The following is a 25,823-nucleotide window of genomic DNA, read 5'->3' on the forward strand; positions in this document are numbered from 1 at the left end:
TGTGCGGGCGGGGCGATCCCCGGGCTCATGTCTCTATGGTGTGGACGCGGCGATCCCCGGGCTCGTGTCTCTATGGTGTGCGGGCGGGGCGATCCCCGGGCTCGTGTCTCTATGGTGTGGACGCGGTGATCCCCGGGCTCGTGTCTCTATGGTGTGTGGACGCGGCGATCCCCGGGCTCGTGTCTCTATGGTGTGCGGGGTGATCCCCGGGCTCGTGTCTCTATGGTGTGGACGCGGCGATCCCCGGGCTCGTGTCTCTATGGTGTGCGGGGTGATCCCCGGGCTCGTGTCTCTATGGTGTGGACGCGGTGATCCCCGGGCTCGTGTCTCTATGGTGTGCGGGCGGGGCGATCCCCGGGCTCATGTCTCTATGGTGTGGACGCGGCGATCCCCGGGCTCGTGTCTCTATGGTGTGCGGGCGGGGCGATCCCCGGGCTCGTGTCTCTATGGTGTGGACGCGGCGATCCCCGGGCTCGTGTCTCTATGGTGTGCGGGCGGGGCGATCCCCGGGCTCGTGTCTCTATGGTGTGCGGGTGCAGTGATCCCTGGGCTCGTGTCTCTATGGTGTGCGGGCGGGGCGATCCCGGGCTCGTGTCTCTATGGTGTGCGGGCGGGGCGATCCCCGGGCTCGTGTCTCTATGGTGTGCGGGTGCAGTGATCCCTGGGCTCGTGTCTCTATGGTGTGCGGGCGGGGCGATCCCGGGCTCGTGTCTCTATGGTGTGCGGGTGCAGTGATCCCCGGGCTCGTGTCTCTATGGTGTGTGTGTGCGGGGCGATCCCCAGGCTCGTGTCTCTATGGTGTACGGGCGGGGGGATCCCCGGGCTCGTGTTTCGATGGTGTGGACGCGGTGATCCCCGGGCTCGTGTCTCTATGGTGTGCGGGCGGGGCGACCCCAGGCTCGTGTCTCTATGGTGTGTGGACGCGGCGATCCCCGGGCTCGTGTCTCTATGGTGTGCGGGGTGATCCCCGGGCTCGTGTCTCTATGGTGTGCGGGGTGATCCCCGGGCTCGTGTCTCTATGGTGTGCGGGGTGATCCCCGGGCTCGTGTCTCTATGGTGTGGACGCGGCGATCCCCGGGCTCGTGTCTCTATGGTGTGCAGGCGGGGTGATCCCCGGGCTCGTGTCTCTATGGTGTGCGGGGTGATCCCCGGGCTCGTGTCTCTATGGTGTGGACGCGGCGATCCCCGGGCTCGTGTCTCTATGGTGTGCAGGCGGGGTGATCCCCGGGCTCGTGTCTCTATGGTGTGCGGGCGGGGCGATCCCCGGGCTCGTGTCTCTATGGTGTGCAGGCGGGGCGATCCCCGGGCTCGTGTCTCTATGGTGTGCGGGCGGGGCGATCCCCGGGTTCGTGTCTCTATGGTGTGCGGGCGGGGCGATCCCCGGGTTCGTGTCTCTATGGTGTGCGGGTGCAGTGATCCCCGGGCTCGCACACAGTTGAACTGAAAGGCGGCTCAGAGAACTGGCTTGGGCGGGGGAGGGGCCCAAAACACACTGGCCCCGGGAATCCAGACAGACTCGTGTGTGAGTCTTTCGACCTCAGTGCCGGTCGCAATTGCAGCTCTTGAAGTGTGTTCCGATGGTTGATGGCTCACTGTGTAACGCCGGGAGGGGTTTGGTTTACTCCACTGAACTTTGACCTTTCAGCGGGAGAATCCCCCGCTCTGATTATTCGCCTTTCAGCCTTCAGCGTCGGATCGCGGGACACCAGAGCCGTCCATGCACAGTATCCAGTTGGACCACGCTTTCGTTGGCTCCATGCAGAGGTCAGGGGATCCATTGGTGGCCGGTGGGGGGGAAGATCGAGGATCGGAGGGGGGAAGAGAGAGTGAATCGGAGCAGGGAGAGAGAGGGAATCGGAGGGGGAAATCAGAGGGGGGAGAGAGGGAATGGGAGGGGGGGGGGGGAGAGAGAGGGAATGGGAGGGGGGGAGAGAGAGGGACAGGGGGGGGAGAGAGGGACAGAGAGGGGGGAGAGAGCGACACGGAGGGGGCAGAGAGCGAGAGGGAATCGGAGGGAGAGAAAGAGGGAATCGAGATCGACGGGGGAGCGAGCGAGTGACCGGGGGGGAGCGAGCGAGTGACCGGGGGGGGGAGCGAGCGAGTGACCGGGGGGGAGAGCGAGTGACCGGGGGCGGGGAGCGAGCGAGTGACCGGGGGGGGGGGGGGAGCGAGCGAGTGACCGGGGGGGGGGAGCGAGCGAGTGACCGGGGGGGGAGCGAGCGAGTGACCGGGGGGGAGAGAGCGAGTGACCGGGGGGGGAGAGAGCGAGTGACCGGGGGGGGAGAGAGCGAGTGACCGGGGGGGAGAGAGCGAGTGACCGGGGGCGGGGAGCGAGCGAGTGACCGGGGGGGGGGAGCGAGCGAGTGACCGGGGGGGGGACAGAGCAAGTGACCGGGGGGGAGAGAGCGAGTGACCGGGGGTGAGAGAGCGAGTGGCCGGGGGGGGGAGAGAGCGAGTGACCGGGGGGGGGGGGGAGAGAGCGAGTGACCGGGGGGGAGAGAGGGAGTGACCGGGGGGGAGAGAGGGAGTGACTGGGGTGGAGGGGGGGGGGGGGGGGGAAGAGAGAGAGAGAGAGAAACTGGGAGAGGGAGAGACCGGGGAGAGAGACTGGGGAGAGAGAGACTGGGGAGAGAGAGAGACAGACTGGGGGGAGAGGGAGAGAGAGAGACAGACTGGGGGAGAGGGAGAGAGAGAGACAGACTGGGGGGAGAGAGAGAGAGAGACTGGGGGAGAGAGAGAGAGAGACTGGGGGGAGAGAGAGAGAGAGAGACTGGGGGGAGAGAGAGAGAGACTGGGGGGAGAGAGAGAGAGAGAGACGGGGGGGAGAGAGAGAGAGAGAGAGAGAGACTGGGGGAGAGAGAGGGAGAGACTGGGGGGAGAGAGAGAGAGAGACTGGGGCGAGAGAGAGAGAGACTGGGGGAGAGAGAGAGACTGGGGGAGAGAGAGAGAGACTGGGGAGAGAGAGAGAGACTGGGGGAGAGAGAGAGAGAGACTGGGGGAGAGAGAGAGAGAGACTGGGGGAGAGAGAGAGAGAGACTGGGGGGAGAGAGAGAGAGACTGGGGGAGAGAGAGAGACTGGGGGAGAGAGAGAGAGACTGGGGGAGAGAGAGAGAGACTGGGGGGAGAGAGAGAGAGACTGGGGGAGAGAGAGAGAGACTGGGGGAGAGAGAGAGAGACTGGGGGAGAGAGAGAGAGACTGGGGGGAGAGAGAGTGAGACTGGGGGGAGAGAGAGTGAGACTGGGGGAGAGAGAGAGAGACTGGGGGGAGAGAGAGAGAGACTGGGGGAGAGAGAGAGAGACTGGGGGGAGAGAGAGAGAGACTGGGGGGAGAGAGAGAGAGACTGGGGGGAGAGAGAGAGAGACTGGGGGGAGAGAGAGAGAGACTGGGGGGAGAGAGAGAGAGACTGGGGGGAGAGAGAGAGAGACTGGGGGAGAGAGAGAGAGACTGGGGGGAGAGAGAGAGAGACTGGGGGGAGAGAGAGAGAGAGACTGGGGGAGAGAGAGAGAGACTGGGGGGAGAGAGAGAGAGACTGGGGGAGAGAGAGAGAGACTGGGGGGAGAGAGAGAGAGACTGGGGGGAGAGAGAGAGAGACTGGGGGGAGAGAGAGAGACTGGGGGGAGAGAGAGAGAGACTGGGGGGAGAGAGAGAGAGACTGGGGGGAGAGAGAGAGAGACTGGGGGGAGAGAGAGAGAGACTGGGGGAGAGAGAGAGAGACTGGGGGGAGAGAGAGAGAGACTGGGGGGAGAGAGAGAGAGACTGGGGGGAGAGAGAGACTGGGGAGAGAGAGAGAGACTGGGGGAGAGAGAGAGAGAGACTGGGGGGGAGAGAGAGAGAGACTGGGGGGGAGAGAGAGAGAGACTGGGGGGGAGAGAGAGAGAGACTGGGGGGGAGAGAGAGAGAGACTGGGGGGGAGAGAGAGAGAGACTGGGGGGGAGAGAGAGAGAGACTGGGGGGGAGAGAGAGAGAGACTGGGGGGAGAGAGAGAGAGACTGGGGGGAGAGAGAGAGAGACTGGGGGGAGAGAGAGAGAGACTGGGGGGAGAGAGAGAGAGACTGGGGGGGAGAGAGAGAGAGACTGGGGGGGAGAGAGAGAGAGACTGGGGGGGAGAGAGAGAGAGACTGGGGGGGAGAGAGAGAGAGACTGGGGGGAGAGAGAGAGAGACTGGGGGGGAGAGAGAGAGAGACTGGGGGGGAGAGAGAGAGAGACTGGGGGGAGAGAGAGAGAGACTGGGGGGGAGAGAGAGAGAGACTGGGGGGAGAGAGAGAGAGACTGGGGGGAGAGAGAGAGAGACTGGGGGGGAGAGAGAGAGAGACTGGGGGGAGAGAGAGAGAGACTGGGGGGAGAGAGAGAGAGACTGGGGGGAGAGAGAGAGAGACTGGGGGGAGAGAGAGAGAGACTGGGGGGAGAGAGAGAGAGACTGGGGGGAGAGAGAGAGAGACTGGGGGGAGAGAGAGAGAGACTGGGGGAGAGAGAGAGAGACTGGGGGAGAGAGAGAGAGACTGGGGGAGAGAGAGAGAGACTGGGGGGGAGAGAGAGAGAGACTGGGGGGAGAGAGAGAGAGACTGGGGGGAGAGAGAGAGAGACTGGGGGGAGAGAGAGAGAGACTGGGGGGAGAGAGAGAGAGACTGGGGGGAGAGAGAGAGAGACTGGGGGAGAGAGAGAGAGACTGGGGGGAGAGAGAGAGAGACTGGGGGAGAGAGAGAGAGACTGGGGGGAGAGAGAGAGAGACTGGGGGGAGAGAGAGAGAGACTGGGGGGAGAGAGAGAGAGACTGGGGGGAGAGAGAGAGAGACTGGGGGGAGAGAGAGAGAGACTGGGGGGAGAGAGAGAGAGACTGGGGGGAGAGAGAGAGAGACTGGGGGAGAGATAGAGAGACTGGGGGGAGAGATAGAGAGACTGGGGGGAGAGAGAGAGACTGGGGGAGAGAGAGAGAGACTGGGGGAGAGAGAGAGAGACTGGGGGAGAGAGAGAGAGACTGGGGGAGAGAGAGAGAGAGACTGGGGGGAGAGAGAGAGAGACTGGGGGGAGAGAGAGAGAGACTGGGGGAGAGAGAGAGAGACTGGGGGAGAGAGAGAGAGACTGGGGGAGAGAGAGAGAGACTGGGGGGAGAGAGAGAGAGACTGGGGGGAGAGAGAGAGAGACTGGGGGGAGAGAGAGAGAGACTGGGGGGAGAGAGAGAGAGACTGGGGGGAGAGAGAGAGAGACTGGGGGGAGAGAGAGAGAGACTGGGGAGAGAGAGAGAGACTGGGGGGAGAGAGAGAGAGACTGGGGGGAGAGAGAGAGAGACTGGGGGGAGAGAGAGAGAGACTGGGGGAGAGAGAGAGAGACTGGGGGGAGAGAGAGAGACTGGGGGAGAGAGAGAGAGACTGGGGGAGAGAGAGAGAGACTGGGGGAGAGAGAGAGAGACGGGGAGAGAGAGAGAGACTGGGGGGAGAGAGAGAGAGAGAGAGAGAGACTGGGGGGAGAGAGAGAGAGAGAGAGACTGGGGGAGAGAGAGAGAGAGAGAGAGAGAGAGAGAGAGAGACTGGGGGGAGAGAGAGAGAGAGAGAGACTGGGGAGAGAGAGAGAGAGAGAGACTGGGGAGAGAGAGAGAGAGAGAGAGAGAGAGAGACTGGGGGGAGAGAGAGAGAGAGAGAGAGACTGGGGGGAGAGTGAGAGAGAGAGACTGGGGGGAGAGTGAGAGAGAGAGACTGGGGGGAGAGTGAGAGAGAGAGACTGGGGGAGAGTGAGAGAGACTGGGGGGAGAGAGAGAGAGACTGGGGGGAGAGAGAGAGAGACTGGGGGGAGAGAGAGAGAGACTGGGGGGAGAGAGAGAGAGACTGGGGGAGAGAGAGAGAGACTGGGGGGAGAGAGAGAGAGACTGGGGGGAGAGAGAGAGAGACTGGGGGAGAGAGAGAGACTGGGGGAGAGAGAGAGACTGGGGGGAGAGAGAGAGAGACTGGGGGGAGAGAGAGAGAGAGACTGGGAGTGAGAGAGAGAGACTGGGAGTGAGAGAGAGAGACTGGGAGTGAGAGAGAGAGACTGGGAGTGAGAGAGAGAGAGAGACTGGGAGTGAGAGAGAGAGACTGGGAGTGAGAGAGAGAGACTGGGAGTGAGAGAGAGAGACTGGGAGTGAGAGAGAGAGACTGGGAGTGAGAGAGAGAGACAGGGAGTGAGAGAGAGAGACAGGGAGTGAGAGAGAGAGACAGGGAGTGAGAGAGAGAGACTGGGAGTGAGAGAGACAGACTGGGAGTGAGAGAGAGACTGGGAGTGAGAGAGAGACTGGGAGTGAGAGAGAGACTGGGAGTGAGAGAGAGACTGGGAGTGAGAGAGAGACTGGGAGAGAGAGAGAGACTGGGAGAGAGAGAGAGACTGGGAGTGAGAGAGAGAGACTGGGAGTGAGAGAGAGACTGGGAGTGAGAGAGAGACTGGGAGTGAGAGAGAGACTGGGAGTGAGAGAGAGACTGGGAGTGAGAGAGAGACTGGGAGTGAGAGAGAGAGACTGGGAGTGAGAGAGAGAGAGACTGGGAGTGAGAGAGAGACTGGGAGTGAGAGAGAGAGACAGGGAGTGAGAGAGAGAGACTGGGAGAGAGAGAGAGAGACTGGGAGAGAGAGAGAGAGACTGGGAGAGAGAGAGAGAGACTGGGAGTGAGAGAGAGACTGGGAGTGAGAGAGAGACTGGGAGTGAGAGAGAGACTGGGAGTGAGAGAGAGACTGGGAGTGAGAGAGAGACTGGGAGTGAGAGAGAGACTGGGAGTGAGAGAGAGAGACTGGGAGTGAGAGAGAGAGACTGGGAGTGAGAGAGAGACTGGGAGAGAGAGAGAGAGAGACTGGGAGTGAGAGAGAGACTGGGAGTGAGAGAGAGACTGGGAGTGAGAGAGAGAGACTGGGAGTGAGAGAGAGACTGGGAGTGAGAGAGAGAGAGACTGGGAGTGAGAGAGAGACTGGGAGTGAGAGAGAGAGACTGGGAGTGAGAGAGAGAGACTGGGAGTGAGAGAGAGAGACTGGGAGTGAGAGAGAGAGACTGGGAGAGAGAGAGAGAGACTGGGAGAGAGAGAGAGAGACTGGGAGAGAGAGAGAGAGACTGGGAGAGAGAGAGAGAGAGTGACTGGGAGAGAGAGAGAGGGACTGGGAGAGAGAGAGAGAGAGAGAGACTGGGAGAGAGAGAGAGAGACTGGGAGAGAGAGAGAGAGACTGGGAGAGAGAGAGAGAGACTGGGAGAGAGAGAGAGAGAGTGACTGGGAGAGAGAGAGAGGGACTGGGAGAGAGAGAGAGGGACTGGGAGAGAGAGAGAGAGAGAGAGTGACTGGGAGAGAGAGAGAGAGAGAGAGAGAGAGACACTGGGAGAGAGAGAGAGACTGGGAGAGAGAGAGAGAGACTGGGAGAGAGAGAGACTGGGAGAGAGAGAGAGAGTGACTGGGAGGGAGAGAGAGAGAGTGACTGGGAGAGAGAGAGAGAGAGAGACTGGGAGAGAGAGAGAGAGACTGGGAGAGAGAGAGAGAGAGACTGGGAGAGAGAGAGAGACTGGGAGAGAGAGAGAGACTGGGAGAGAGAGAGACTGGGAGAGAGAGAGAGAGTGACTGGGAGGGAGAGAGAGAGAGAGAGAGAGTGACTGGGAGAGAGAGAGAGAGAGAGAGAGACTGGGAGAGAGAGAGAGAGACTGGGAGAGAGAGAGAGACTGGGAGTGAGAGAGAGACTGGGAGTGAGAGAGAGAGAGACTGGGAGTGAGAGAGAGACTGGGAGTGAGAGAGAGAGACTGGGAGTGAGAGAGAGAGACTGGGAGTGAGAGAGAGAGACTGGGAGTGAGAGAGAGAGACTGGGAGAGAGAGAGAGAGACTGGGAGAGAGAGAGAGAGACTGGGAGAGAGAGAGAGAGACTGGGAGAGAGAGAGAGAGAGTGGGAGAGAGAGAGAGAGAGTGACTGGGAGAGAGAGAGAGGGACTGGGAGAGAGAGAGAGAGAGAGACTGGGAGAGAGAGAGAGAGACTGGAGAGAGAGAGAGAGACTGGGAGAGAGAGAGAGAGACTGGGAGAGAGAGAGAGAGAGTGACTGGGAGAGAGAGAGAGGGACTGGGAGAGAGAGAGAGGGACTGGGAGAGAGAGAGAGAGAGAGAGTGACTGGGAGAGAGAGAGAGAGAGAGAGAGAGAGACACTGGGAGAGAGAGAGAGACTGGGAGAGAGAGAGAGAGACTGGGAGAGAGAGAGACTGGGAGAGAGAGAGAGAGTGACTGGGAGGGAGAGAGAGAGAGTGACTGGGAGAGAGAGAGAGAGAGAGACTGGGAGAGAGAGAGAGAGACTGGGAGAGAGAGAGAGAGAGACTGGGAGAGAGAGAGAGACTGGGAGAGAGAGAGACTGGGAGAGAGAGAGAGAGTGACTGGGAGGGAGAGAGAGAGAGAGAGAGAGAGTGACTGGGAGAGAGAGAGAGAGAGAGAGAGACTGGGAGAGAGAGAGAGAGACTGGGAGAGAGAGAGACTGGGAGAGAGAGAGAGAGACTGGGAGAGAGAGAGAGAGACTGGGAGAGAGAGAGAGAGACTGGGAGAGAGAGAGAGAGACTGGGAGAGAGAGAGAGAGACTGGGAGAGAGAGAGAGAGACTGGGGGGAGAGAGAGAGACTGGGAGAGAGAGAGAGACTGGGAGAGAGAGAGAGAGACTGGGAGAGAGAGAGAGACTGGGAGAGAGAGAGAGACTGGGAGAGAGAGAGAGAGACTGGGAGAGAGAGAGAGACTGGGAGAGAGAGAGAGAGAGACTGGGAGAGAGAGAGACTGGGAGAGAGAGAGACTGGGAGGGAGAGAGAGACTGGGAGTGAGAGAGAGACTGGAGAGAGAGAGAGACTGGGAGAGAGAGAGAGACTGGGAGAGAGAGAGAGAGACTGGGAGAGAGAGAGAGAGACTGGGAGAGAGAGAGAGACTGGGAGAGAGAGAGAGACTGGGAGAGAGAGAGAGAGACTGGAGAGAGAGAGAGAGACTGGGAGAGAGAGAGAGAGACTGGGAGAGAGAGAGAGAGACTGGGAGAGAGAGAGAGACTGGGAGAGAGAGAGAGAGAGACTGGGAGTGAGAGAGAGACTGGGAGAGAGAGAGAGAGAGACTGGGAGAGAGAGAGAGACTGGGAGAGAGAGAGAGAGAGACTGGGAGGGAGAGAGACTGGGAGAGAGAGAGAGAGAGACTGGGAGAGAGAGAGAGAGACTGGGAGAGAGAGAGAGACTGGGAGAGAGAGAGACTGGGAGAGAGAGAGAGAGACTGGGAGAGGGGGGAAGAGAGATGCTGGGGAGAGAGAGAGACTGGGAGAGAGAGAGAGAGAGACTGGGAGAGAGAGAGAGAGACTGGGAGAGAGAGAGAGACTGGGAGGGAGAGAGACTGGGAGAGAGAGAGAGAGAGACTGGGAGAGAGAGAGAGAGAGACTGGGAGAGAGAGAGAGACTGGGAGAGAGAGAGACTGGGAGAGAGAGAGAGAGACTGGGAGAGGGGGGAAGAGAGATGCTGGGGAGAGAGAGAGACTGGGAGAGAGAGACTGGGAGAGAGAGAGATTGGGGGGTGAGAGAGAGAGAGAGAGAGAGAAAAGAGAGAGAGTCCAGATGCGTGTAGTCCGTTCCCGGGGACTGAGCGGTGGCCGCTCTTGGAACAACACAGGTGGAGGCGCAGCACATGTAAAGCAAACAAGTTTTAGGCCCCCAGTGAAACAAAAATGAGGACTTAAAAAAAAAAAAAATTCAGAAAATTGTTTAAAGCTGGAAGAAATTCGGGAAAGTGATGTTGATTGTCCTGCGGTAAGTTCCAGGTGTTGTCCTCTTTTTGAAAGAGTCCATCAGGGTTATTTAAATCATGTTATGAGAGGGGAAAAAGTTTGTGCCCCTGTTTGTACCTCAGTCTGTGAGGGACGGAGGGAACGGCAGCAGAAAAGGAGGAAACAACTTCTCCAAAACTGATCCCAACTCATCGCCAAGGCTGGGGATAGATAACCTCACCGCCTTCTGAGGAAGTTTAACCACTTTATTCACTTTCTGATTTGAGCTCCGTTTGGAATTAAGAGTTTATTTTATTATTTTTTGTTGTATGTTTAACGACAGCGTTGAAGAGGGAAAGAGAAACTTGGAGCAACTTCTGGCAAAGCTGCAACGACAGTTGAAAGACTTTAAAGATTTTTAATGAACTTTTCACAAATAATGAGTGTTAAAAACACTTTTTCCCCCTAAGTTTCAAATATGATTTTGGAAGAAACTGAAACAAAAATCAATTTTCCCCTCATCTGAACAAGTTTCAACCAGGTCTTGAAGTCCTAATGCTTTTAAAGAGGCTCTGAAATGCTTAAAACATTTTAAAATTGAAATTTCTCAATATTTGATTTGGAATGATCGACTGGAGTGAGTAGCTGTACACAAACATGCAACCATGCTGTTGATGATGAGGGGGAGGGGCAGGGGAGGATTTGTAGGAGTTACATATTATTTTTAAAAATGTCAATAAAAAGTAAGATGTTTAGGAAGAGAACCAAAAAAGGGGAAATAAACAAACCATTGTGGCGTACCGACCACAGAAAGGACACAATCCGCTTTTCTGTCCGTAGACTATAAATCAGGCGTCATGCCTTTAAGAAGGATCACACCTTTAAGAAACTCGATCTGCAACATAGTTAAGCCCAGAGGAGCAGTCGAAGCTGTGGACTGATGAAAAGCAGTCAGACTTGGTGTAGGCTTTGACGCCATTTTGTGTTCAACATGCAGTCTCAAGAATTAAACCTTTTCTGTTGAACCTCTCCGAGTTCAGTATATTTTGTTAGGAGTACGTAGACTCCTACATTGGTGCCCCCGACGCTCAGGACGACTCCTAAGCGTAACCATGGCTGACACAAACGCAGTTTCTGTGAAGCTGCCGGAGTTCTGGGAGAACCTAGCCACCGCCTGGTTTCTTCAAGCCGAATCGCAATTCCGACTCTGCGGCATCACCGCCGACGCAACGATGTACGACTACCTCCTCGCCTCCCTGGGCAGCTCCACAATCACGAAAGTCTGGACAACACTACAAAACCCTTCGGAGGAAGGCAAGTATGCACATCTCAAGGCCGCGCTCCTTAAAAAATTCACAGCCTCCCAATTTTTGCGCAACTGCCACCTCCTCGACCTCGGTGACTCCACGCCGTCAGACTTGCTCTCACACATGCTTGCTCTGACCGACGAGAAACCGCCCGGCTCCCTCTTCCGCGCACTCTTTATCCGCCAACTACCTCCCAGCATCCGCCCGGCGATCGTGGCGTCCAGCCTCACGGACCTCGAGGTCCTGGCCGACGAAGCCGATAAGCTCCTGTCCGCCGGCTCCAACCACGCCATCACCCCTGACCTGGCCTCCGCAGCGTCGGCGCGCGCTCCACCCTCTATCGTGTGGCCACACAGCTCGGCCACGAGGCCCCCACGTCCCCCAAGCCCTCCGACCCAGGGCTACTGCTACTTCCATACCCAGTTCGGCGCATGGGCACGCCGCTGCAGCCATCCCTGCACGTTTCCAACCGCCCCCACACTGGCCTACACGATGGCCGTGGGGCAAGCAGGCGCGCTGCTGTACGTTACGGACAGCGCCTCCGGACGCCGTTTCCTATGCGACACGGGCGTGCAGCGCAGCATCATCCCCGCGTCCGCCCTCGAGATCCAGCGAGGCGGCCGCGGCCCTGCGCTGGCTGCCGCCAACGGCACCGACATCCGGACGTACGGCACCCGCACCGTCACCATCGACCTCGCAGGCCGCCGCTACCACTGGGAGTTTATCACCGCCAAGGTGCTCTCCCCGCTCCTCGGTGCGGATTTCCTGTGCGCCACGGCCTGTTGGTCGACATGCCTCGGCGCCGCCTCGTGGACATGAACACCATGGCCCCCCCCCCCACCCGCCGAAGTGGCGTGGCAGTGCCGCGCCCGCTCAACGGACGACTACTCAGCACTCCTGGCTGAGTTCCCAGCCCTCACCAACCCGACCTTCTCCGCGAAAGTTGCTAAGCAACTCTGCCCCATTTTTTCGGAGAGCAGCTGTTGATGATTCTGCCATTCCCATTTACACCTCCTCGAGATCCATCTTTTGTTTCTTTACTTGTCCCATTACCATCTCCTTTTGCCTTGTACCATCCTCCCTTTTGTCTTTTAATCTCACCTGCCTTCCACCCGATCAGACCTTCCCTTTTATTATTCCCTCCCCCTTCCGACCTGAACAGTTCACTCTCTCCACAGCATTTTGTTTTTATTTTATATTTGAACTCCTCGTACTTGCTTTTGCCACTTCCATATTTAAGTACGCCCATCCTCAGCCCCATAAACTCCAACTGAAACAAATTCTGCTGCCTAGATCCTGTTCCACAATAAATTACACTCTCCCGTTACCTCTTCCCTCTCTGACCTATGCTGGCTCGCTGTCCCCAGCACATTAAATTTAAATTCTTCATCCTCGTCTAGAAAATGCCTCTTCCCCACTCTACCTGTGCCAGCTCCTCCAGCCATATCCTCTGGCCTGCCCTGCACTCCCTGTCTCAGCCCTCAAGGCATGGATGAGGGTTTTAGCAGCAGATGAGCTGAGGCGGGGGGAGTGGGGGATATTACGGAGGTGGAAGTAGGTGGTCTTGGTGACGGAGAGATATTAGGTTGGAAGCTCAGCGGACAAGAGACGGTGCCGATAGGTTAAGGCGTTGGATTTCTAATTAACTGTAAACTTCACGCATGGGTGCAATCTCCATCCTCGTTATTCAAATGTAACAAACAGTGAGGAAGATAGTGATAGACTTCAAGAGGACATAGACAGGCTGGTGGAATGGGCGGACACGTGACAGATGAAATTTAACGCAGGAAAGTGTTGCCCTGGGACATCTTGTGTGTTAAAGGTGTCAATTAAAGGCAAGATGATGAGTTAAGTTGATCCCTTACCCTTCTCATTATGGCAATGGCCTCAGTAGAGAGGAATCGTGGGTATCGAACCTCATCATTGACGATACTGTCAAACACTTCCTCCTCATCATCCCCGGGGAATGGTGACTGCAAAACAAACAGTGAGAACTTAGTGCTTTAACCACAGCTCGGTCGAAATTAAGGCTTAATGGCCTTTGAATGACTCAATTTAAATCCAGTTATCATTGTACAATACACCACATACTGTGGTGTGTGAGGTGGCTGATAGTGAGTAGAGGAGCTGCACATGACCTGCCTTGATTATTCATTCACACTTTGATTCGCCATTATCAGTAGGATTAGAAAAACAAACAAATTCAAATCTTCCACAACACAGTGCAGATTTAGAACAAGATTGGCTGTCCCAATCACTGCACAAGCCTCGCTGTCCTTATCTGCTGATTCACACTTCAATGTCATTCCTGAGCAGTCCGCAAGCTTCTGCAAAATGCCCGATAGGTTATTTCCACTGTTGCTGAAGTTATTCAGTCCGAAATAGAGCTTGAGTTGTAAAGTATCAGTATGTAAGTGAGGTACCAATAGGTATGTGAGAAGGCAGATATAGTATCAATGCACAGATGTGTGAGAGCATCTCGAACACCAAGTTGGGTGGCTTCACATTATTTCGTTTTTTTTACTGACTTGATGTATACATCACAGAAGATGTTCACTTCCTCCAAATGTGTGCATAGCTGTCAGCATTTATTGCCATCCCTAGGTGCCCTGAGAGGGTGGTGGTGGGACGTCTTCATAGACACCACTTCATAGAATGATACAGACAGGAGGCCATTCAGCCCATCGTGACAGGATAGCTCTTTCAAAGAGCCAACACGATGAGTCCTACTCCATTGCCCTTTACCTATGGCCCTGCAAATTGACCTCCTTCAAGGATTATCTAGTTCCCTTTTGAAAGTTATTATTGAATCTGCTTCCGCCACCCGGAACCCACAAAGTCTCATGGCATCAGGTTAAGCATGGGCAAGGAAACCGCCTGCTGATTACCACCTACCGCCCTCCCTCAGTTGATGAATCAGTACTCCTTGGAAGAAGCACTGAGGGTAGCAAGGGCACAGAATGTATTCTGGGTGGGGGACTTCAATGTCCCATCACCAACAGTGGCTCGGTAGCACCACTACTGACCGAGCTGGTGGAGTCCTGAAGGACATACCTGCCAGTCTGGGCCTGCAGCAGGTGGTGAGAGAACCAACACGAGGGAAAAACTTATTTGACCTCATCCTCACCAATCTACCTGTTGCACATGCACCTGTGCATTACAGTATTGGTAGCAGTGACCACCGCACAGTCCTCGTGGAGACGCGGTCCCGTCTTCACACGGAGGACATCCTCCATTGTGTTAAACGGGATAGATTCAGAACAGATCTAGCAGCTCAAAACTGGGCATCCATGAGGTGCTGTGGGCCATCAGCAGCAGCAGAACTGTATTCCACCACAATCTGTAACCTCATGGCCTGGCATATCCCTCAATCTACCATTAACATCAAGCCAGGGGACCAACCCTGGTTCAATAAGGAGTGTAGAAGAGCATGCCAGGAGCAGCACCAGGCGTACCTAAAAATGAGGTGCCAACCTGGGGAAGCTGCAACACAGGACTACATGCATGGTAAAAAGCAGAAGCAGCATGCTATAGACAGGGCTAAGCGATCCCACAACCAATGGATCAGATCAAAGCTCTGCAGTCCTGCCACATCCAGTCATGAATGGTGGTGGACCATTAAACAACTGACGGGAGGAGGCGGCTCCATGAATACCCCCACCTCAATGATGGTGGAGCCCAGCACGTGTGTGCAAAAGACAAGGCTGAAGTGTTTGCAACCATCTTCAGCCAGAAGTGCCGAGAGGATGATCCATCTTGGCCTCTTCCTGAGGTCCCCACCATCACAGCAGCCAATCTTCAGCCAATTCGATTCACTCCACGTGATATCAAGAAACAATTGACTGCACTGGATACAGCAAAGGCTGTGGGACCCGACAATATCCTGGCTGTCGTGCTGAAGACTTGTGCTCCAGAACTAGCCGTGCCTCTAGCCAAGCTGTTCCAGTACAGCTACAACACTGGCATCTATCCCACAATGTGGATGAACTGCAGCAACTTGCCAAGGCTTCTTCGGCAGCACCTCCCAAACCCACAAAGTGATGGAAGGTGTTGTCAACAGTGCTATCAAGCGGCACTTACTCAACAATAATCTGCTCACCAATGCTCAGTTTGGGTTTCGCCAAGACCACTTGGCTCCAGACTTCATTACAGCCTTGGTCCAAACATGGACAAAAAAGCTGAATTCCAGAGGTGAGGTGAGAGTGACTGCCCTTGGCATCAAGGCAGCATTTGACCGAGTGTGGCATCAAGGAGCCCTAGTAAAATTGAAGTCAATGGGAATCAGGGGAAAGACTTTCCGCTGGCTGGAGTCATACCTAGCATGAAGGAAAATGGTTGTGGTTGTCAGAGGCCAATCATCTCAGCCTCAGGACATCACTGCAGGAGCTCCTCAGAGCAGTGTCCTAGGCCCAACCATCTTTAGCAATGACCTTCCCTCCATCATAAGGTCAGAAGTGGAGATGTTCGCTGATGATTGCACACTGTTCAGTTCCATTCTCAATTTCTTAGATAATGAAGCAGTCCGTGCCCGGATGCAGCAAGGCCTGGGCAACAACCAGGCTTGGACTGGTAAGTGACAGGTAACATTCGCACCACACAAGTGTCAGGCAATGACTACCTCCAACAAGAGAGTGTCTAACCACCTCCCCATGACATTCAACGGCATTACCATCGCCGAATCCCCTAACATCAACATCCTGGGGGTCACCATTGACCAGAAACTTAACTGGACCAGCCACATAAATACTGTGGCTACAAGAGCAGGTCAGAGGCTGGGTATTCTTGGGTATTCTGCGGCGAGTGTCTCACCTCCTGACTCCCCAAAGCCTTTCCACCATCTACAAGGCACAAGTCAGGAGTGTGATGGAATACTCTCCACTTGCCTGGATGAGTGCAGCTCCAACAACACTCAAGAAGTTCGACACCATCCAGGACAAAGCAGCCCGCTTGATTGGCACCTCTTCCACCACCTTAAACATTCTCTCCCTCCACCACCGGCGCACCGTGGCTGCAGTGTGTACCATCTACAAGATGCACTGCAGCAACTCGCCAAGGCTTCTTCGGCAGCACCTCCAAAACCCACAACCTCTACCACCTAGAAGGACAAGGGCAGCAGACGCAGGGGAACACCACCGCCTCCAAGTCACACACCATCCTGACTTGGAAATATATCTCCAATCCTTCATCGTCACTGGGTCAAAATCCTGGAACTCCCTCCCTAACAGCACTGTGGGAGCACCTTCACCACACGGACTGCAGCGGTTCAAGGTGGCGACTCACCACCACCTTCTCAAGGGCAATTAGGGATGGGCAATAAATGCTGGTCTTGCCAGCGACGCCCACATCCCAGGAACGAATAAAAAAAATAGGTGTCAGCCTCGGCTCAGTGGGTAGCACCCTCGCCTCTGAGTCAGAAGGACGTGGGTTCAAGTCCCACTCCAGAGACTTAAGCACAAAATTTAGGCTGACACGCCAGTGCAGTACTGAGGGAGCGCAGCATTGGAGGTGCCGTCTTTGGCATGAGATGTTAAACCTCTTGGGCAGACCAACATCACTAAAACAGAGTATCTGGTCATTACCTCATTGCTGTTTCACAGAATCACAGAAACCCCACAGTGCAGATAGAGGCCATTTCGGCCCATCAAGCCTACACCAACACATATCCCACCCCTATCCCCGTAACCCCACGTATTTAATCCCCCTAACCCTAAGGGTCAATTTTATCATAGCCAATCAACCTAACCCGCACATCTTTGGACTGTGGGAGGAAACCGGAGCACCCGGAGGAAACTCACGCAAACACGGGGAGAATGTGCAAACTCCACACAGACAGTCGCCCGAGGCCGGATTCGAACCCCGGTCCCTGGCGCTGTGAGGCAACAGTGCTAACCACTATGCCACCGTGTTTGTGGGATCTTGCTGTGTGCAAATTGTCTGTCATGTTTCCCAAGTACTTCATTGGCTGTAAAATGCTTTGGGACACCTGGGGTGGTGAAAGGTGCTATCGAAATGAACGTTCTTCCTTGAAAACAGCTACCAGGCGATTTTAAGATGAAAAACAGAGTGGAGGTGAAGCATGATTCTGAGGGCCATTTTTTAATGTTAACCCACGCTTCAAATTAAAAATTGATACAGAGGAGGTACTAGAAAGGCTGGCTGTACTTAAAGCAGATAAGTCACCAGGACCGGATGGGATGCATCCTAGGACACTGAGGGAAGTAAAGGTGGAAATTGTGGAGGTGCTGCCCATAATCTTCCAAACCTCGTTAGATATGGGGGTGGTGCCAGAGGACTGGAGAATTGCAAATGTTACATCTTGTTCAAAAAAGGGTGTAATGATAAACCCAGCAACTACAGGCCAGTCAGTTAGAAACAATAATCAGGAACAAAGTTAACAGTCACTTGGGCAAGTGTGGATTAATTAAGGAAAACCAGCACGGATTTGTTAAAGTCAAATCGTGTTTAACTAACTTGATTGAGTTTTTAGGGTTGATGAGGGCAATGCAGTTGATGTGGTGTACACAGACTTCCAAAAGGCGTTCGACAAAGTGCCACATAATAGGCTTGCCAGCAAAGTTGAAGCCCATGGAATAAAAGGGACAGTGGCAGCATGGATACGGAATTGGCCAAGTGACAGGAAACAGAGAGTAGTGGTGAACGGTTGTTTCTCAGACTGGAGGAAGGTACACAGTGGTGTTCCCCAGGGGTCAATACTAGGACCACTGCTTTTCTTGATATATATTAATGACTTGGACTTGGGCGTACAGGGCACACATTTCAAAGTTTGCAGATGACACAAAACTTGGAAGTGTCATACTGAACAGTGAGGACGACAGTGATAAGACTTCATAAAGACATAGACAGGCGGGTGGAATGGGCGGACACGTGGCAGATTAAATTTAACATAGAAAAGTGTGAAGTGATACATTTTGGTAGGAAGAACGAGGAGAGGCAATATAAACTAAAGGATACAATTCTAAAGGGGGTGCAGGGACAGAGAGACCTGGGGGTATATATGCACAAATCATTGAAGGTGGCAGGGCAGGTTGAGAAAGCGATTAGAAAAGCTTAAGAGATCCAGGGCTTCATGAATAGCGGCATAGAATACAAAAGCAAGGAAGTTATGATGAAGCTTTATAAAACACTGGTTTGGCCTCAACTGGAGTATTATGACCAATTTTGGGCACCGCACTTTTGGAAGGATGCGAAGGCCTTAGAGATGGTGCAGAAAAGATTGACAAGAATGGTTCCAGGGATGAGGGACTTCAGTTACGTGGATAGACTGGAGAAGCTGGGGTTGGTCTCCCTAGAGCAGAGAAGGTTGAGAGGAGATTTGATAAAGGTGTTCAAAATCATGAGGGGTCTGGACAGAGTAGATAGAGAGAAACTGTTCCCATTGGCGGAGTGGAGAACTGGAGGACACAGATTTAAGGTGATTGGCAAAAGAACCAAAGGCGACGTGAGGAAAAACTTTTTTACTCAGCGAGTGGTTAGGATCTGGAATGCACTGCCTGAAAGGGTGGTGGAGGCAGACTCAATCGTGACTTTCAAAAGGGAGTTGGATAAGTACCGGAAGGAAAAAAATTTGCAGGGCTACAGGGAAAGGGCGGGGGAGTGGGACTAGCTGAAGTGCTCCTGCAGAGAGCCGGCATGGGCTCGATGGGCCGAATGGCCTCCTGCTGTGCTGTCACCATTCGATGATTCACCTACAGCATTATATCAGCTGTCACAGACACGACGGGCCGAATGGCCTCCTGCTGTGCTGTAACCATTCTATGATTCACCTACAGCATTATATCAGCTGTCACAGACACGACGGGCCGAATGGCCTCCTGCTGTGCTGTCACCATTCTATGATTCACTTACAGCATTATATCAGCCGTCACAGACACGACGGGCCGAATGGCCTCCTGCTGTGCAGTAACCATTCGATGATTCACCTACAGCATTATATCAGCTGTCACAGACACGACGGGGCGAATGGCCTCCTGCTGTGCTGTAACCATTCGATGATTCACCTGCAGCATTATATCAGCCGTCACAGACACGACGGGGCGAATGGCCTCCTGCTGTGCTGTCACCATTCTATGATTCACCTACAGCATTATATCAGCCGTCACAGACACGACGGGCCGGATGGCCGCCTGCTGTGCTGTAAATTTCTATCATTCTGAAATGAAATTGCAATCTCAGCAGCATTCTTACTGCTTACATTCTTTCAGATGCTTACATCAAATCTCCATTGCTGGTAAAATTCAGTCACAGGCAACCCGAACCATCGAATCACCAATGAAATAGGAGCCTGGTTACTAAGATTCAGGCATATGGTACAGGAGGTAATGTAACAGCATGGATAGCAAGTTGGTGACAGACAGGAAGAAAAAAAGTTAGGGTTAATGAGTGCTACTCAGACTAGAGAAGAGTTGGAGGGAGTGTGTCCCAGGGGGCACGGCTGAGCCCACGTTCTTGGTATATAGAGATGATTAGGGCTCGGGTACAGGGAACAAGATATTGAAATCTGCTGAAGACACATAATTAGGGGGTTTGGCAAACAGCAAGGAGGCGGAAAAAGACCAGACACGGGCAGTGCGGGTCGGTGCGGCGGGCAGGTCGGCGCGACGGGCGGGCAGGTCGGTCTGACAGGCGGGGTCAGTGTCACAGGTGGGCAGGTCGGCGCGACAGGTGGGGTCGGTGTGACAGGTGGGGTCAGTCTGATGGGCGGGGTCAGTGTGACCGGCGGGGTCAGTGTGACCGGCGGGGTCAGTGTGACCGGCGGGGTCAGTGTGACGGGTGGGGTCAGTGTGACGGGCGGGGTCAGTGTGACGGGTGGGGTCAGTGTGACGGTGGGGTCAGTGTGACGGGCGGGGTCAGTGCGACTGGTGGGGTCAGTGTGACGGGCGGGGTCAGTGTGACGGGCGGGGTCAGTGTGACGGGCGGGGTCAGTGTGACGGGCGGGGTCAGTGTGACGGGCGGGGTCAGTGTGACGGGTGGGCAGATGCAATTTGATGTGCATATCACAGAATCACAGAAACCCCACAGTGCAGATAGAGGCCATTTCGGCCCATCGAGCCTGCACCAACACATATCCCACCCTATCCCCATAACCCCATGTATTTAATCCCCCTAACACTAAGGGTCAATTTATCATAGCCAATCAACCTAACCCGCACATCTTTGGACTGTGGGAGGAAACCGGAGCACCCGGAGGAAACCCACGCAAACACGGGGAGAATGTGCAAACTCCACACAGACAGTCACCCGAGGCCGGATTCGAACCCGGGTCCCTGGCGCTGTGAGGCAACAGTGCTAACCACTATGCCACCGTGTGAGGAAAAGTCAGGAATGGGAGCATACATTCAATGCAAAGACACTGAAGGGTGTGGATGAACAGAGACTTATAAAGTTTCAAATATATAATTCATTAAAAGTGCGAGTGCAGGTACAGCCGTAAATAAGGCCAAGAGAATATTACATTTCCAGCATTTTCTGTTGTTATTTTACATTTCATAAATTGGGCAATTTTTGGAATTGTATTATGGAAAGGACATTAAGCAATAGAGTGCAGACCGTGTAGATTCACCAGGATGATGTCAGGGATGAGGAACCATGGTTACGGTTAGAGGCTTGAGATACTGGGACTATTTCCACTGGAGCAGAGAGGGCTAAGAGATTGAATTGGGGTTTTAACAGAGTGAATAGAGAAAGACTATTTCCTCTGGTTGGAATTAGTGGTGAGAGGCCAGCAGTTTAAAATGGTGACAGAGTGAGGTTAGGAGCAATATCTTTTTGCAAAGGGTTATTAGGAGCATCAATGCTTTGCCACAGGGAGTGGTTGAGACAGTGACCATTGCATCTTTTAAGGAAAAAGTGCATAAATATTTGAAGTAGATGATGATAGAGCTATGGGTTGTGGATTAGTTCTGGGCGTTCCAGCAAAGAGCTGGTACAGGCACAATGTCCCGAATGGCCTCCTGCTGTGCTGCAAGCTTACTCACCAATAACCTGCTCACTGATGCCCAGTTTGGGTTCCGCCAAGACCACTCGGCTCCCGACCTCATTACAGCCCTGGTCCAAACATGGACAAAGGAGCTGAATTCCAGAGGTGAGGTGAGAGTGACTGCCCTTGACATCAAGGCAGCATTTGACCGAGTCTGGCATCAAGGAGCCCTAGTAAAACTGAAGTCAATGGGAATCAGGGGGAAAACGCTCCACTGGCTGGAAACATACCTAGCACAAAGGAAGATGGTTGTGGTGGTTGAAGGTCAATCATCACAACCCCAGGATATCGCTGCAGGAGTTCCTCAGGGCAGTGTCCTAGGCTCAACCATCTTCAGCTGCTTCATCAATGACCTTCCCTCCAACATAAGGTCAGAAATGGGGATGTTCGCTGATGACTGCACAGTGTTCAGCGCCATTCGCAACTCCACAGATAATGAAGCAGTCCATGCCCGCATGCAACAAGACCTGAACGACGTTCAGGCTTGGGCTGATAAGTGGCAGGTAACATTCGCGCCACAGAAGTGCCTGGCAATGACTATCTCCAACAAGCGAGCGTGTAACCACCTGCCCTTGACATTCAATGGCATTACCATCGCCAAATCCCCCACTATCAACATCCTGGGGGGTCACCATTAACCAGAAACTTAACTGGACCAGCCACATAAATACTGTGGCAACAAGAGCAGGTCAGAGGCTAGGTATTCTGCGGCGAGTGTCTCACCTCCTGACTCCCCAAAGCCTTTTCACCATCTACAAGGCACAAGTAAGGAGTGTGATGGAATACTCTCCACTTGCCTGGATGAGTGCAGCTCCAACAACACTCAAGAAACTCGACACCATCCAGGACAAAGCAGCCTGCTTGATTGGCACCCCATCCACCACCTTAAACATTCACTCCCTCCACCACCGGCGCACCGTGGCTGCAGTGTGTACCATCTACAAGATGCACTGCAGCAACTCGCCAAGGCTTCTTCGGCAGCACCTCCCAAACCCGCGACCACTTCCACCTAGAAGGACAAGGGCAGCAGGCGCATGGGGACACCACCACCTCCAAGTCACACACCATCCTGACTTAGAAGTATATCGCCGATCCTTCATTGTTGCTGGGTCAAAATCCTGGAACTCCCTCCCTAACAGTACCTTCACCACACGGATTGCAGCAGTTCAAGAAGGCAGCTCACCACCACCTTCTCAAGGGCAACTAGGGATGGGCAATAAATGCTGGCATTGCCAGCGATGCCCTGATCCCATAAACAAATTTTAAAAAACCTTCTCCGATCCTAACCGCTCACTTCGTAAAAAGTTTTTCCTCCAGTCGCCTTTGGTTCTTCTGCCATTCTATGGTTCAGTCAGCAGGTAGGGTGCCTCAGAAAGAAAAGGTCACTCTTATAGTGGTAAAGGGAAAAGACAACTCATCTTGTAATCCAGCCAGTAAGGTCGCTTTCTGCCAACAGCCCTGTCGCTCCCTCACCCGACTTCTAACTGAGTAAGGTTTCGTGGGGCAACATTAGAGCGGAAGGACAGGTTCGGGCTTGTGGACCAAATGAGCCTTCTTTATACAAACGCATGGAGTATAAGGAACAAATGGAATGAATTATAGGCGTAAATTCAACTTAGAGGGTACGACATGGAGCCATTACTGAGACGTGGCTGCAAGATGGTCAGGACTGGGAACTGAATATACCAGGTTATAAAGTCTAAGGACAGAAAGGGAAGATGGTAGAGGAGGAGGAATAGCCTTCGTGATTAAGGATGAAATCACTTCAATGATAAGAGATGATATAACAAGGGGAAAGCAGGCAGTGGAGCCATTATGGGTAGAATTAAGAAATAGGAAAGGATTGAAGGCTGGAGTGGGAGTTGTGTATAGGACCCTAGTAACAACAGTGAAGTGGGAAATGGTATAAATGCAGAGATTAGACAAGCACGTAGCAAAGGCAGAGTGGATTTAATGGGGGATTTTAACTTTCATACAGATTGGGATAGCTCATGTTAGAAAGGTAGGTAATTTCTTGTGTGTTCAGGACAGTTTTCTGCAACAATATGTCCTAGAACCAACAAGGGGGCAGGCCATATTAGATTTAATAATGAGCCAGATTTAGTTAACAGCCTTACGGTATGTGAATATTTATCTAATAGCGATCATAATATGACTGAGTTCAATGTTGTTTTTGAAAGGGAGAAATACGAAACAGCTTCTAAGATTCTAGGTTTAGGTAAGGCTGACTTCAAAGGGGTGAGACAGTGACTGTCCACAGTAACCTGAGTAAATCTGTTAATGGGTAAATCAACAAAAGATCAGTGGCAAGTGTTCAAAAAAGAATTTAATGTGATACAGAGCCAGTTTATACCCCTAAGGGGCAAGAGCTCTACTAGTCATAAAAAAACAGCCATGGACGACTAAAGAGGTATGGGACAACATAAAACTAAAAGAAAAAGCATACAAGACGACAAAAAATAGCACAGATCCTGGCGAATGGGAAAGATACAAAGAATAGCAAAAGGTGACAAAACAGATAGTAAGAGCTACAAAAAGGGAATATGAAAATAAACTTGCAAGGGATATGAAAATCAACAAAACATTTTTACAATTATATTAGGTAAAAGAGGGTGGTCAGGAGCAATGTGTGCCCCTTAAAAACTGATAACGGTGATATTATAAATGAAAATAAGGAAATGGTGGACATGTTGAATAATTACTTTGCATCAGTACAGTCGAGGAAGAGGACAGTATGACGGTCACCCCAAGGAAACTAATCAGGCACAAGGACTCACCATAAACAAATTAACAGAAATGAAGAAAATAATGGCACTAAAGTGTGACAAATCCCCAGGACCAGATGGTTTTCATCCCAGGGTTTTAAAGGAACTAGGTGAGCACATTGCAGATGCCCTAACTATAATCTTCCCAAATTCTCTCGATTTAGGAACTGTTCCTTTAGATTGGAAAATTGCACATTTCACTTCGCTATTTAAGAATGGCGAGAGAGGGAAACCAGGGAATTATAGACCAATTAGCCTAACATCTGTTGTCGGGAAATTACTAGAGTCTATAATTAAGGATAGGGTGACTGAACACCTCGAAAATTTTGAGCTGATCAGAGATAGCCAGTATGGATTTGTAAAGGGCAGAACATGCCTGACAAAGCTGACTGAACTTTTTGAGGAGGTGACTAAAGTAGTGGACAGGGGACTGTCTATGAATGTTATTTATATGGACTTCCAGAAGGCATTCGATAAAGTCCCTCATAAGAGACTATTAGCTAAAGTTGAAGCCTATGGAATTGTGGGCAAATTATTGCCCAGGTTAGGAGATTGGCTGAGCGGCAGGAGACAGAGAGTGGGGATAATGGGCAGGTACTCAAATTGGCAGGATGTGACCAGTGGTGTCCCGCAGGGATCTGTGTTGGGGCCTCAACTATTTACTGTATTTATTAACGACTTAGATCCCGGGATAGAGAGCCACATATCCAAATTTTAAGATGACACAAAGATAAGCGGCATTGTAAGCAGTGTAGATGGAAGCATAAAATTATAAAGAGATATTAATACATTAAGTGAATGGGAAAATCTGTGGCAAATGGATTTCAATATAGGCAAGTGTGAGGTCATCCACTTTGGACCTAAAAAGGATCGAACAGGGAACTTTCTAAATGGTGAAAAGCTAAAACCAGTGGAGGTCCAGGGTAGAACTTAAAAACAAAAAGGGGCAAGCACTTTGCTGGGAGTGTACTATAGGCCCCCAAACAGTCAGGGGGAGAGAGAGGAACAGATATGTAGGCAAATCTCAGAGAAGTGCGAAAATAATAGGGTAATAATAGTGGGGGATTTCAACTTCCCCAATATTAATTGGGATAGTCAGAGTGTGAAAGGCTGAGAGAGTGCGGAATTCTTAAAGTGCGTCCAGGAGAGCTTTTTGAGCCAGCGTGTAGAAAGTCCTACAAGAGAGGGGGCGGTACTGGACCTAATTCTAGGGAATGTAGCCGGGCAAGTGGTGGAAGTGTCAGTAGGAGAGCATTTTGGCGACAGTGACCATAATTCGGTGAGATTTAAGGTGGTCATGGAAAAAGACAAAGATGGCCCGGAAATAAGGGTTCTAAATTGGGGGAAGGCCGATTTTAATATGATAAGGCAGGATCTGGCCAAAGTGGACTGGGAGCAGCTACTTATAGGAAAATCCACATCAAAACAGTGGGAGACTTTCAGAAGGGAAATAGAGAGAGTACAACGCCAACATGTTCCTGTAAAGGTCAAGGGTGGTACCAACAAGCAAAGGGAACCTTGGATGACAAGGGATATACAAAAATGCATTAGGAAAAAAAGGGGGGCTTTTGGCAGTTACAAAAGACTAAAGACGGAGGAAGCCCTAGAGGAGTATAAAAAGTGCAGGGGCATACTTAAGAAAGAAATTAGGAGAGCGAGGAGGGGCCATGAAATAACACTGGCGAGCAAAATAAAGGAAAATCCTAAGGTGTTTTATAAGTATATTAAGGGCAAGAGGATAACCAGGGAAAGGGTAGGGCCCATTAGGGACCAAAGTGGCAATCTGTGTGTAGAGCCAGATGATGTAGGCGGGGTTTTAAATGAATTTTTTGCATCTGTGTTCACTATGGAGGAAGACGATGTAGACATAGCAATCGGGCAAGGGGGCTGTGATATACTTGAACATATTAGCATCGAGAGGGAGGAGGTACTAGCGGTTTTAGCAGGCCAAAAAGTGGATAAATCCCCAGGCCCGGACGAGATGTATCCCAGGCTGCTGTGTGAGGCAAAGGAGGAGATTGCAGGGGCTCTGACACAAATTTTCAGAACCTCTCTGGCCA

At 52.8% G+C, this 25,823-nt stretch overlaps 1 protein-coding gene across 2 annotated transcripts in view; it reads right to left on the minus strand.

The window, feature by feature from the left end:
- The window catches only part of pkn1a (protein kinase N1a), a 185,862-nt gene that overhangs the window by 13,626 nt on the left and 146,413 nt on the right, over positions 1–25,823 (minus strand). For both annotated transcript variants that reach the window (XM_085971468.1, XM_085971466.1), the window contains one exon: positions 12,867–12,974. In XM_085971468.1, the coding sequence (XP_085827594.1) occupies positions 12,867–12,974 (108 nt within the window). The remainder of the gene's footprint in view (positions 1–12,866; positions 12,975–25,823) is intronic.

Source organism: Somniosus microcephalus, chromosome 31 (genome assembly GCF_052327205.1).
Source record: "Somniosus microcephalus isolate GS21.2 chromosome 31, FLI_Smic_1.0, whole genome shotgun sequence".
In the NCBI taxonomy this organism is placed as follows: Eukaryota; Metazoa; Chordata; class Chondrichthyes; order Squaliformes; family Somniosidae; genus Somniosus; species Somniosus microcephalus.